This window comes from Haliotis rubra, unplaced genomic scaffold (assembly GCF_003918875.1).
Source record: "Haliotis rubra isolate DU_JTF1 unplaced genomic scaffold, ASM391887v1 Scf94, whole genome shotgun sequence".
Classification (NCBI taxonomy): Eukaryota; Metazoa; Mollusca; class Gastropoda; order Lepetellida; family Haliotidae; genus Haliotis; species Haliotis rubra.
This window is the reverse complement of record NW_025767679.1, coordinates 688,920-702,731: the sequence shown is the minus strand read 5'-3', so window position 1 is coordinate 702,731 and position 13,812 is coordinate 688,920. Positions and strand designations below refer to the sequence as shown.

At 37.2% G+C, this 13,812-nt stretch overlaps 1 protein-coding gene across 2 annotated transcripts in view; it reads right to left on the bottom strand.

The window, feature by feature from the left end:
• Window positions 1–3,086: 3,086 nt before the first annotated feature.
• The window catches only part of LOC124264747 (retinoic acid receptor alpha-A-like), an 89,641-nt gene continuing 78,915 nt past the window's right edge, over window positions 3,087–13,812 (bottom strand). The window contains exons 9-14 of one of the 2 annotated variants that reach the window (XM_046699520.1): window positions 13,562–13,703; window positions 12,787–12,944; window positions 12,167–12,343; window positions 9,596–9,800; window positions 8,615–8,773; window positions 3,087–5,238 (exon numbers count right to left, since the gene is read on the bottom strand). In XM_046699520.1, the coding sequence (XP_046555476.1) occupies window positions 4,295–5,238; window positions 8,615–8,773; window positions 9,596–9,800; window positions 12,167–12,343; window positions 12,787–12,944; window positions 13,562–13,703 (1,785 nt within the window). In that variant the 3' untranslated portion in view covers window positions 3,087–4,294. The remainder of the gene's footprint in view (window positions 5,239–8,614; window positions 8,774–9,595; window positions 9,801–12,166; window positions 12,344–12,786; window positions 12,945–13,561; window positions 13,704–13,812) is intronic. The other variant, XM_046699521.1, reaches the window with a different exon arrangement.

Genomic DNA, 13,812 nt, shown 5'->3' with positions numbered 1-13,812 from the left:
TAACAAACATTTTTCTCAGTAATATATCACTCATTTGCTGTCATAACACTTTGGTTGTCAGTTTGTTGTTTGCATCCAGTAAGGAGTTGCTTCCCTTTGATTTGTGACTTTTTTTCCTCCTCCGTTCACTTGAACACATCTGGATGTAGCCAAAGAAACTGTTTTCAAGTATGAGGGGAGAGTTATCTCCCTTCATTCCATTCTCCCAAGAGTTACCTCCCTTGTGGTTGTCTTACTCACTATTGTCTTTCTTGGAAAGAAATGATCACATATTAAATGTTCATGATTCTGTATGGCAATGTGACCTCTTTTTGAAAGAGCTGGCCAATATGTATCATCAAACTGTAATTCAAACTAAGCAGTTAAGCCTTAGTCAAGGAATACACACATTCTCAGCTCTGTCTAACATTTCTAATATCAAGGGAGGCAATTCTCCTGGCATCTCTAGTCGTAAATGTAATACCCGTTCAGCACCTGAAAAACCAAACATGAAAATTGAACATATAATGCATAAACATAAGTGATATTGATATGCAATTTTATCACTATGTAACTAGAGACCATTATTTTTAAAGGAAAACCAAAATAAATTATTTCATTATGCTTTTTCTTCTTCTAATCAATCCAAAATTATTCCAGTGTTTGCGGGAACAAATCTCACCTTCCTAGAGACACTATGTAAGAGTTTGTTACTATAACTGACTGACTGAGTTTTTAGCTTTTAGCAATATTCCAGCAACATCACGGCAGGGGACACCAGAAATGGGCTTCACACATTGTAACCATGTGACGAGCCAACGCTTAACCACTAGGCTACCCCACAGCCCCTTGTTACTATAAGGAAGTCTGGGTTGTACTTACACATATCAAGAATAGTGGAGTGGAAATCCAGTTTGAACTAATGAATTCATTAACCTATATAATGACAATGAATTTTATAAGTGATATTAAGTATCACTCAAATGAAAACATTCCTCTCACAATTTGTTTTTCTTTAAAGTGAATATAGTGTGTGCTTGCAGAAACTACACAAACCACAAGGGGCTAAACTTTGGTGGATATAAATAGTTTCTAATATGTTTCACCACCGATACTAGCAACAGTCACAAACCTCTCATAAAATGTAACTCCACAAAAGATTCTGAAGACGAATGTTCGTCTGATATCCAATTTTTATTTAGCTAGATATACAAGTTTAACTAAACATAATAATCATATAAGTATACTGTGTATAAACATGTACACATAAGATATATTTCTGGAGTACTGCCTCCGATAAACCGGTATCATTAAAACACGACTTCAACATAAAGGTTTGATATCACCTGAAGAAAAGGGAAGAAGTAGCCCAGAAGCGTCGTGTTACACAATAAAGAAGAAGTTGTCATCCATATACTCGTCTTATATATTCATCAACTTCTAAATGCCTCTCAAGAATTTCAACATAAAGGTTAACATGTAAATTTGGTTCTGGATGAATGAGTTTGTTTTGTTAGAAACATTAGTGAATGAAAGATAACCAATCCAAACAGAATCATCTGATAGTAGTACACACATATAAGCTAAAACAAAGGCTATATATACACAACATCTACATAATGCTAAAACACTTTCTCTAAATTAACAACTATAACATATCTTTCTTAAAAATAAATCATAAACAAGCTGACAAGTCTCCACACCGGTAATACACCACAAGGTTCGAATTTAATGGACCCTTACATTCCCTCAAAGTAGTTACTATCGGGCAGAAGGTCAGTAGCTGATGGGCAATGCATCCAACAGCACTGATCTTCGAGAGAGAGAGTGAATGAGTGACTGAGACGTAACACTATTGAGAGTTGTTTTTTATTCATATCCCTGTATGTTGGTGTAATGCAGGAGGCAAGCTCCAACTGATATTTCTAAGACATGTATATCCTTGGTCAAACTTGTTGTGTTGGCCAAACCAAAAACATACTCTTGGTGAACATGGGCTTTAAAATGTATGATCATAGGTTTTTCTGGCATGTGTAATGCATACAACCCTACAAACAGTAACACAGTTATGATGACTGGGGTGATCCATGGGTTCAAGCCAGTGATTATTGGATCTTGGTACAGCTAAGGGAAGCAACTCTGTACTGTGCATTGCAGCATAGGCTTAGACACTCATTGTCATTATCTGATGACTGTCTCAGTTTGGCTCGCTCAGTATGACATTAACCCACAAATAGCTTTTGGCTTGTCAAAAATTAAATTCGAACCTTGTACCATGAATACTTACAAAGAGTATTCCTACTGTTGGCATACTTAATATAAGTTCTTAAGTAAGAAGCTGAGATTCTGTCAAATATTGTGATATTCAGATTTGTGTCCATACCTTCACAAAGGTATTGTGAGGTGTTATGAATCGTGGGCTTGATAATCTGCTAAAAGCTATAACTGACTGTATTGTTTTACAATACATTCACTGCACAGAAAGCTTGGAAATAATAGTGTTCTTACACCAGCAGTCAGTCAGTCCACTCTGTTTGTAGATTTCTAAAACTGGGCAGGCATGTTCACCATATGCAAACTAAACTCTGAGACTACACTAGGTCAGTTATATTAGCACTTTAGAATTGTTGAAGATTTGTAAAATCTGTTCTGGTTAAGCTAGCAAATCCTGGAAGAACAGTCTTTCTATGCACTACAATAAATATAATAATGTAATAAGATTATTAACTTGTGATCTGATAAGTTTTTAGTCCTAAGAGGTCATAAAAGCAAGTTGTTATTTAGTTCATGCAGGGCTCCAGATAATTTTTCAACATCAGGAGTATGTACTCCTTATTTGTTCAATATTGAGTACTGGAAAACCTTAAGTGTACATTTAAAGTACTGAATGGAAACTAATGGACTATCAGTATTCTTGTGTTTCATTTCATCTATGCACCACAACATTGCTACTCTTGTGTAAACAGGTCAATAAACAATGAAACAATACTTTTTTTCAGATAAATATGTCTGTAAATGATTCTAAGACCGTACACCATTGCTGTGGTGCGTATCTGCTACGTTTTCTAAATTATTTCCTACCATATTGTGCATATTTTTTATCCGTACATACGCCGATACGGCCTTTATCTGGAGCCCTGTTCATGTGTAGGTAAGGCCACTTCTGTTGAGTTTGTCACAAAGGGAAGTAGAATTGAACCCAGAATTGAATTACCTCCCCTTGATCATAAATTTCCCCACCATGTTCAGAATTTCCCACTCACAAGCATGAATGTGGAAGTTTTCATGTCAGCAGTATATATTGAAACAAGAATAAGGATTATATCAAATATGAAATAATGAAATGATTTATGCAATGCATTGCAATCATTTATTCCAGTTAATTTATTCCAGTCTAATGGAAGGAAAATTTAGAAAAAATGTTACATAGCCCTGTTTTGATGAATCTATTCCCCAATAAAACAGTAATAGAAAAATGGTTCTTATTCCCTTGCATGATGTTGAAAAGAAATTCTATTTCATGGGTCGGTGTTTCCATGTTATGCAATAAATACAAATATATAGTAAAATTATAACTGGCATAAACAATACAACATACAACAACAAAGCTGAAAATGGCTGATGAGCACTAGAATTGTGATGTCACCTGGTGTAAATTATCATTTTGCAGTGTGAACAAAAAGCAATTCTACCTCACATCATGGTGAACATACCTGCCTAGTTGCTACAAGCTGATCACCAGTCAACAGATAAACAAGCCAAGCATGGCAGAAAAGCAGACAACTAAGTGCAAAAGCTCGCATGATCAAAATACATTTCCTAATGCTGCGCACTGTGTGATAATAGCAATGTCTTTTAAAATGCTTCCAGGTGAGAAATAAACAAACAGTTCACAACATGAAAATAAACAGTATAAAATAAACAAAAGAAATTTAATAACAATCTTCAGGATCGAGAAAGAAAATTCCGAAGATAATTTAAGAATCAAATACTTGAGATTCAATTCATGTAAGTCCAAGATTTATCTCCCCTTGAATGAGAAGCGGAAGAAATGATCACGAAACCAACAGCCCTCTCCCTTTCTGGAGGCCCCGAACTCTGTCTCCATCAAATCTCAGTCCTCCACAACATCAACCTTCACATCTTCATTGCAAGATTTCAAAGGTCAAGTAACATAACATAATACTCCAAATCTATCAAAATATGTATATGGTAAATAGGATCGTTTTCACAAGCATTCTGTATACCGTTTATCATTTTCGATATTAGACAGTGAAGGACTTTTCCTGCCTCATGACTTCAGGCTACATTTCATTCAAATTTGCATGGAATCTGTCATAGCTCCAGCAATAATTTTGCTGAGAGGAGCATGATGGTCTGTGTTTGGGCCCACATCATTCAAAACAAGCTGAGTTCCATTTACTTCACTTCTGTATAACCCTGTTGACAGAATTCCGTTACTGTTGGCATTGTTATTGGTATTGCTTCTGCCCGGGTTGTAAGAATGTTTCATTGTCTCCAAGTCTGTGATATCGTTTCCTGCTTGCTGCCCTAACATGTGACTGCTACGTAATATCTCATCAATTTGCGCCCTGTTGAGGTTTTGCGTCAAACCAAACTGCTGATTTTCCATATTTGGCACAAGGGACTGCATCCCGTCGGAAATAGAGTCATGGATGCTGGACATTATGTTTTCATCCACACTTGATGAGACGTTGTTGGAGGCGACCGGCGACGACATCATGGAGCTAATGTATGAAGATGATGAGAAGGAGATGTTAGGAGACAGAGTTGGCGACAGACCAGTTAGGTAGTTAGGCATATTGGGGGACGTGATGGTGGGGAAGGGTGGGGAGGGCGTGCCCATCGATCCCATCCCTGCTGCAGGCACAGTTTGATTCGGACTCAGCTGCTTCGGCGACATCCCCATCCCAAGGGGTGACGGAATGGATGAATCAGGCAGCGGTCCCATTCGAGGGGACGGTAACCTTGACCCCATGAACTCAGGTGACATTACGTTGCTGGGGTTCATGGCCATAAGGTTAATGTTTGTGTGTACAGTCCCTTGATACTGAGGCACGTTTTTGCCTCCAACATTATTCCGCATGTATGAGGTGGATGAAGGTTTTCTACTGGAGCTGGGTTCATCATCTGAGAGGGGTTCTTTCTTGATAATGGGCTGGCTAGAGGCAGGTGCCTCCAGGAGAGAGAGGGCATTAGCCAAGTGGTCTAGCGCGAAACGAAGTGTCTGCTTTTCACCTAGAGCATAGGAAGATGGAGAAAATGAGGGTAGGAAGCGAAAGCCAGACATTATGCTCAAAGCGAGCAAACCAAATGTCCTTTGCACATCTAAATTTAATAAAGAATTTGATTAATTTCTGTGTTAACATTTAAATTAGTAGTGACTGTTTACATCCAGCAACATATTTATTGTCCAAGATGTTTAACCGAGTTCAAACCACCTTAATGGATAGTGAGAATATTACAACAACTTTCAAACACTATAAAATAGGAGAAAGAAATGCCTTTATTCCTAATTATCCTTCATTTAGTCTTACCCATACTGTCTATACCTTACACTTAAAAATACTGTTCAAATACCGATCATGTATACTAATCTTACTAATCCTGTATACAAAGTTATTACTACTGTTTTAACTCTTAAGAATCCTGTTGATGCTCTTACAGTGTTTATGTTATTACTTATGCTGTATCAATTCTTACTAATCTTGTATATGATAACACTCATCAAGTTCATACTTCCTAATCCTGTATATACTCTTACTAATCCTGTATATACTCTTACTAATCCTGTATATACTCTTACTAATCCCGTATATACTCTTACTGATCCTCTGTATACACTCTTACTAATCCTCTGTATACACTCTTACTAATCCTCTGTATATACTCTTACTAATCCTGTATATACTCTTACTAATCCTCTGTATGTACTCTTACTCATCCTCTGTATACACTCTTACTAATCCTCTGTATACACTCTTACTAATACTCTGTATATACCTTACTAATCCTGTATATACTCTTACTAATCCTCTATGTACTCTTACTCATCCTCTGTATACACTCTTACTAATCCTCTATATACTCTTACTAATCCTGTATATACTCTTACTAATCCTCTGTATGTACTCTTACTAATCCTGTATATACTCTTACTAATCCTCTGTATGTACTCTTACTAATCCTCTGTATACACTCTTACTAATCCTCTGTATATACTCTTACTAATCCTGTATATACTCTTACTAATCCTCTGTATGTACTCTTACTAATCCTCTGTATGTACTCTTACTAATCCTCTGTATACTCTTACTAATCCTGTATATACTCTTACTAATCCTCTGTATGTACTCTTACTAATCCTGTATATACTCTTACTAATCCTCTGTATGTACTCTTACTAATCCTCTGTATATACTCTTACTAATCCCGTATATACTCTTACTAATCCTCTGTATATACTCTTACTAATCCTCTGTATATACTCCTAATCCTCTGTATGTACTCCTACAAATCCTGTGTATACCTCTACTCTGTATACTACTCTGTACTACTAATCCTCTGTATGTACTCTTACTAATCCTGTATGTACTCTTACTAACCTGTATATACTCTTACTAATCCTCTGTATGTACTCTTACTAATCCTCTGTATATACTCTTACTAATCCTCTGTATGTACCTTACTAATCTGTACCTAAATCCTCTGTATATACTCTTACTAATCCTCTGTATATACCTTACTAATCCTCTGTATATACTCTTACTAATCCCTCTGTATATACTCTTACTAATCCTCTGTACCTTACTAACTCTGTATGTACTCTACTCCTGTGTATACTCTTACTAATCCTCTGTATATACTCTTACTAACCTCTGTATATACTCTTACTAATCCTCTGTATATACTCTTACTAATCCTCTGTATGTACTCTTACTAATCCTCTGTATGTACTACTCTAATCCTCTGTATATACTCTTACTATTCTGTATGCTCTTACTAATCCTCTGTATATACCTTACTAATATATACTACTAATCCTCTGTATGTACTCTTACTAATCCTGTGTATACTCTTACTAATCCTCTGTATATACTCTTACTAATCCTCTGTGTATACTCTTACTAATCCTCTGTATATACTCTTACTAATCCTTACTAATCTCTATGTACTCCTTACTAATCCTGTATATACTCTTACTAATCCTCTGTATGTACTCCTACTAACTAATCCTTTATGTACTGTGTATACTCTTACTAATCCTCTGTGTATACTCTACTAATCCTCTGTGTATACTCTTACTAATCCCTCTGTGTATACTCTTACTAATCCTCTGTATATACCTCTTTACTAATCCTCTGTATGTGTATAAATCTCTGTGTATACTCTTACTAATCCTCTGTATGTATCCTACAAATCCTATGCTATAATCTCTATACTCTTCCTAATCCTCTGTATAAGTATATACTCTTACTAATCCTCTGTTGGAACTCTTATTGATTCTGCTTATAACCATTAAGTAATTTTCTTACAAATAGCATCTATGCTCTTACTATTCCTGTCAACATTTTTCCTATTCCAGTTTATACCCTTACTAATCCTGGACATGAGTAAGCAGGAAGCCTCTACTAATGCTGTTTATACTCCTACTAATCTTGTTTATACTCCTACTAATCTTGTTTATACTCCTACTAATCTTGTTTATACTCAAATAACATGTTTTACTCATACACTGTATATGTTCTTACAAATCCTGCATATTCTTACAAATCCTGTTAATACTCTTATTACTTCTTTTACTAAAACTGTTAGTGCACTTAGTAATACTGTTGATGCTCTCACTAATACTGTTCACACTCTCACAAAAGCTGTTTTTACCCTTTTGATCCTGGACATTTAGATAAGCTGAAGGCATGATAACATTACAAAAACATTATGCTTGAAATGCATATAATTAAATGTTGTTTTCTCTCAGTTTCCAAACTGGTAAATTATTTTCTTAAAACTATTTTAACATTTGAAGAAGTCTCTGTAAATAAAGTTTTTCTTTTACTAAATTTAGATGTGCATGTGATGGTACATGACTGCTGAACCTAAATGAGCAAATGAAATTGGATTGGCAAGAATCTACGTACACAATCAAATGCAGCAACGAAATATACTAGCAAATCAAGCTGAAACCTCATCATCCGCTACACTCACTGATAATGTGCAAACAAAATGCAAAACTAAAATTAGCACTAAAAGTCGGCAAAGCATATATATGGGGATTTAATATGCAATGTTACAAGCATTGATTTATCGGATATTAGGAAAGAACTAACATTTTGAACATGTTAAACAAAAAAATGGAAAAAAATGTTATGGACAATTTCTGATTTCATTTCTTTCGAGATTTTTGAAAACGTCAGGTCTAAAGAGCATTACAAAATTGAAAAAGAAACACTGTATGGAGAATCTGATATGAATAAACATGTCCATAACACTGTTATATATCATCAGAGATGATAAGACTTTCCTTTCTTCTGTGATATCCAATAAGTCAGGTTATGGTCAAGCCCCAGCGTACAATGATGGTGGTGTATATAGTGGGACGGAAACGAGGTCTTACCTTTGACGCTTATACTCCGGAGATCAGTTAGTTTCATGAGAAGTTTGGCGAATATATGCGGCTGTTCCTGCCTCCGAGAGCGAGTATAATGCTTTAATGCCTCCAGTAATGGCTCCTGCATTTGCTCAATTTTCTCTGTATCTTGTAACCCTGAGCGATCTGAAAAACAGAGAGGAAATTATAACATCATTCCAAAACATCGCATCTGAGCAGGGATTCTCGAGTCCCATTGGTCAAAATTTAGTGAATTAACAATCCCACAATAGAGGCCCTCTCTATCAGCTTCTGGGGGGATGAAATTTCAAGCAATGCAAATCTTCCAAGCCACCCTCACCCACTGTGCCACCTTTGTACATCCATACAGGTGGAAGTAAAATGTAACTTGGGTTTTAACTTTGCACATATAAAAATGATTGTTCTTAAATAGCATGGCTAGCAACTGGACTTAAGTTTTTTTTTAACAGCTTGTCCAACATGCCTCAAGTCAAAATTGTTTCTTCCCTTCAATGCTGAAATTCAGGCAAGGTAACAGCAAGGACCATCCTTAACATGTGTTGGTATCATGCAGCTCTTTAGATTCTCTATCCACTGCACAATTAGGGTTAGTGACTCTGAATGAGGTCTTATGGCTTATGATTCTTTATGTGAAAAATTCTTATTGGTTAATTGCATTTTATAAACTTCCATGTACACCGCTATAGCGGTTTCAAACTGTAATCCCCGAAATTCTAGTTTTCAAATGATGAACATGACAGTGGTAGATAATCCATAAATATGGTTAGACAGACACAGCACCACTTTCGTTCTTATAGTATACTTACATTATGCCTATGTAATAATTCAGAAATTGGTAAAAGAAAACACATTCTGACATAAACTGCAGATCAATTTTAAGTGTGGATTCAGATATCATTTCCATCCCGAACTCTGCACACATTTTCTAATTTTCATGAAACAACAGTCTTCAAAGTGTTGACTTACCTCCGCTGATCAAGCATATGGCCGACAGGATTGCGAACTCCGTTTCGTCTGTACTCATAGCTTTAAGGGAAGCAGCAAAGCTGAAGATGGTTCCCGTGAGATTGCCAAACCCTCCTTGCTGTAGCTGATCCTTATTTAACGTCACCCCGTTCATGAACACCATGGAGTCTAAGTCCGCATCATATCGCGCACTCAGCCGTAATATCTAAAACAGATACCATCATTCAAATCTCTGTGGTTCCAATGATGCAACAACCAAGGAACTGAATCTGTACAGTAATCTGGGTCTAGCGAAACAGAGCATTCCCAAGACAAAGTCATCAATATCCCCCGAAATGGCAAAATACTCTTCATGATTATGTCTACGAGTTATGATTATGTCAAATATTTAGGTGTGTATATAGAAAAGTGGAAGGAGAGTATTTTAAAAGTTCTGCTCCAGAAAGGAGCACTATCACCAATTTCAGTCTAAGTCAAACTTGTTGCCTTGGAAATGCCAAACATATTTCATACAGAAATCCAAAACTACCAAAAGTACACCACCAGATCTATGTATGTGCCAAGTTTGGTGAAGAAATATTGAACGGTTTTAGAGTTCTGCTCCGGAAAAGACAAATGTGCCTTGGAAATGCCAAACGGATTTTATTCAGATTCCAAAACTACTAATATTTAACGCAGAGTTCTGACGAGTCCATTTTAATACCCCATTTAAACCCCCGCAAAATGCGTTGCGGGGGATAATAAGAATGCGATCTTACTTAATATAGGGGCAGTGGGGTACAGCGAAGACTTGGGTTTGATACTCAACAAAAATACAATCCTCTCAACCCATTTCTGGTGTCCCTTCCCTGTTGCGATATTGCAAAAAGCACCTAAAACTATACTTCCCCGCATACTTTCTCTCTTACCATGTGTAGCATCCATGTTGAAAGGGACGAAGTGAGTGGTGTTTATACCACAGTCAATAGTTCAGATATTATAACTAAAGTCTTATTATGATACATATAAAGTGACATTTCAACATTACAACAATTCATTTATCAGGATATATGCAAGTCCTGATGATGTTGGAGACAACACTACTGTCAGGATCAACAGGGCTCCACTTTATATCACAGGTTGTACACCCGTGAAGATCCGGGTTAGAATTGATCTTCAGTAACCCATGCTTGTCGTAAGAGGCAACTAATGGGAATGGGTGGTCAGGCTCCCTGACTTGGTTGACACATGTCATCGTATCCTAATTGCGTAGATCGATGTTCAATGTTCTTGATCACTGGATTGTCTGGTCCAGATTCAATTATTTACAGACCGCCTCCATATAGCTGGAATATTGCTGAGTGCGGCGTAAAACTGAACTCACTCACAGGTTGTACATCTGTATAATGTCATCCACCAATGTCATCCGAGGGACTCGTGGACAACCAATATACCTTACTGCACACTCAATTATTTTGCAGGTTATGTCTGCTGCATGCATTGGTCCGAATCAGTCAGAATACCACAGTTAGGGGTTTATCCACTTAGTTGATTTGCACGCTCACCAAAGCAGCAAAAGACGAGTACAAACTGAACAGATATTCCCCAATATCTATTTCAGGCCTACCATACAAACGGTAAACATGTCATCAAAACTGAACTCATATACACCAAAACAGAACACAAATCACCAAAATAGGAAAATAAACTTCACAAACTGCATCAATATCCTCTAAAACCGAAACAATACATCTGTAATGGAAGACTGTTCATTTGAAATGGAAACCAAACTCGCGTATCAGCTACAAAAGCAAGCGAGAACGGTCGCCGAGTGTACAAAACGGCATTCATAGCATCCCGAAACGGCATCCAAATCTTCAAAGATGGCGGTGAGGGGAGACAAATAGGCTTTGGTACATAATATTTTTCGTCACTATGAGTCTAATCTTGAAACTTTGATATCAGGATGTAGCGCATCAACCCCCTATTGTAGTAAGCTTCAAACCTATGTCCATACTTCTCAGTGTCAGGCTTGCAAGTCTGCACAATGTGGTCCCTCGTTCGACCGAATAGTATTTGTTGTCAACATGTCGTGCTACTGTTTCTCTTCAGTTTTGTAAATAAAGTATTCATAGCATCACGTTCAACATTACTATATTTTAGTGATTTAAAAAGTTTACAAACACTTTGTTCACTCCTCGTGGTTTGGTAGACCGTCAGTTTTACCTGAAGTCATGGCGAAGTTTGTGAAGTTTATTTTCCTATTTTGGTGATTTGTGTTCTGTTTTGGTGTATATGAGTTCAGTTTTGATGATTTGTTTACCGTTTGTATGGTAGGCCTGTATTTCAACCATAAAATCTTGTCCATATCAGGAGAATTGCGGTTCACATTATTAATTTAAGATACAAAATTGCAGTTGGTGTGTTCCAAATGTAATGCCAACATTTTGGCAATTTCATAAGGAAACAAGAAATGTACCTTCACTGAAAATAACAGAAAGGGTCCTGGCCGATTAGAATTTGGTAGGTACGATAATTTATCAAGATACAAAACTGAAGGTGCAGAGATGTATGGAGATGAAGGAGACTCACCATAATTTCTAAACATGCTGCCTTTAGTAATGTAATTTGATCCGACTGTGAAAGTGATGAGAAGCCAGGGAGTTTCTTGGCAAAGTCCACAATTTTCACAATACCATCGGAGGATAATTCACTAATTCTCTCCCACAATATAACACTGTCCTCCTCTTCACGCGGTTTCAAGGATGGCTGAAAGAAGCAAAACCAAATGCATCACTGTCGTAATAACAAATATTGTAAATCTGTCAACAAGCCTTGTAACTGTGCATGGAACTTCTAGAAAATTATATAGAATGCACTTGGGATTGCTTTTCCAACAACGTCGCCTAGTGGTTTAAGTGTTTGTTTGCCACACCAAAGACCTGCTGACTCCCAACATGGATACAATGCGTGAAGGCCATATCTGCTGTGATATAGCTCAATGCAGTGTCAAACCTGTCAAATTCTGCCTCGAACTCCAACACTGCCAGCCAATTCTGAAAGCCATCACTAGAAAAGGTACCAATTCCACTGTGTCTAAAAGCACATTAATATCAGAAGACAGAAAAGGTGAAAGAAGACTTAAACTCCCATCTCAGATCCTTATAAATTGAATAAACATTTCACATCTTGAAAGCTTGAAATCAGCTTACCGATTCTGGACTGTCCTCCATGTCCGATATGAAGGTGGCTCTGTGAGCTTCCAGAATATCCTGTATAAGGTTCTGGTCATCGCCAGTCAAGTCCTCATTAGGACTGCTGGTGCACTCTGGTTTAATTTTGCGTTTCTTGTTCCGATCATTGCGCACAGCTGGAGAAAGATAAACAAAATGTAGGACAGTCCTTCCAGATTGCTTACCTTTGTACCTTCTATTTTCCTTTAAAGACACTTCCCTGATTCAACTGTACTTATTCAAATGTGCCACATTCTATGTGCAGCAGATGGGTACCAGGTAGGAAGAGAATTGATCTGATAATGTGAATGCAAACTTTCTACTAATGGTCAGCTTGACCTGATTACTCCTCATGGTGACAAAATTGAAGTATGGCCTAGGCTCTACCATCAAGGGTAAGTCCCTCAAACCAAAGCTAAGAGTTTCTTTTCACGGTCAACCAATGAAACACTGTTCACACTCCTTCAGTTGTGAAGGTCTAAGAAACAAATGAGATATTGGTGGCTGCGACAATGTGCAAATCATGACACCACACTGAGTCCAGAAGACAAAAAGTGTTGGAAGTTATGTGGTGCTGGCATACATCTTTTATAAGATTATTTGCTCATTCTGCATATTTGCTGGACCCCTTTCTACCCAAACTTGAGTCTTGAAGACACTGTTCACTTAAAAGTCTCTTCTAATAGGAGACCTTTGTGATTAACCATCAGTAAATCTGGAGACAACTTTAGATATCACAAGGCAGTTAAGATACCTTCTTTGGACATTCCCGCAGCAAAGCATTTCTGCAAGCGACAGTACTGGCATCTGTTGCGGGTGACCTTGTTGATTGGGCAGTTCTTGTCCTTGTGACATGTATATTGCATATTCTTTTGGACACTGCGACGGAAGAAGCCCTGAAAAAGGATAGGAGCACTTCAACATTTGGAACTACCAACGGAATGATCTCAATGCAGAGATGCCAACCCTAATTTGGCCCAATTAGTATTTTGGCCAAAAACTGAT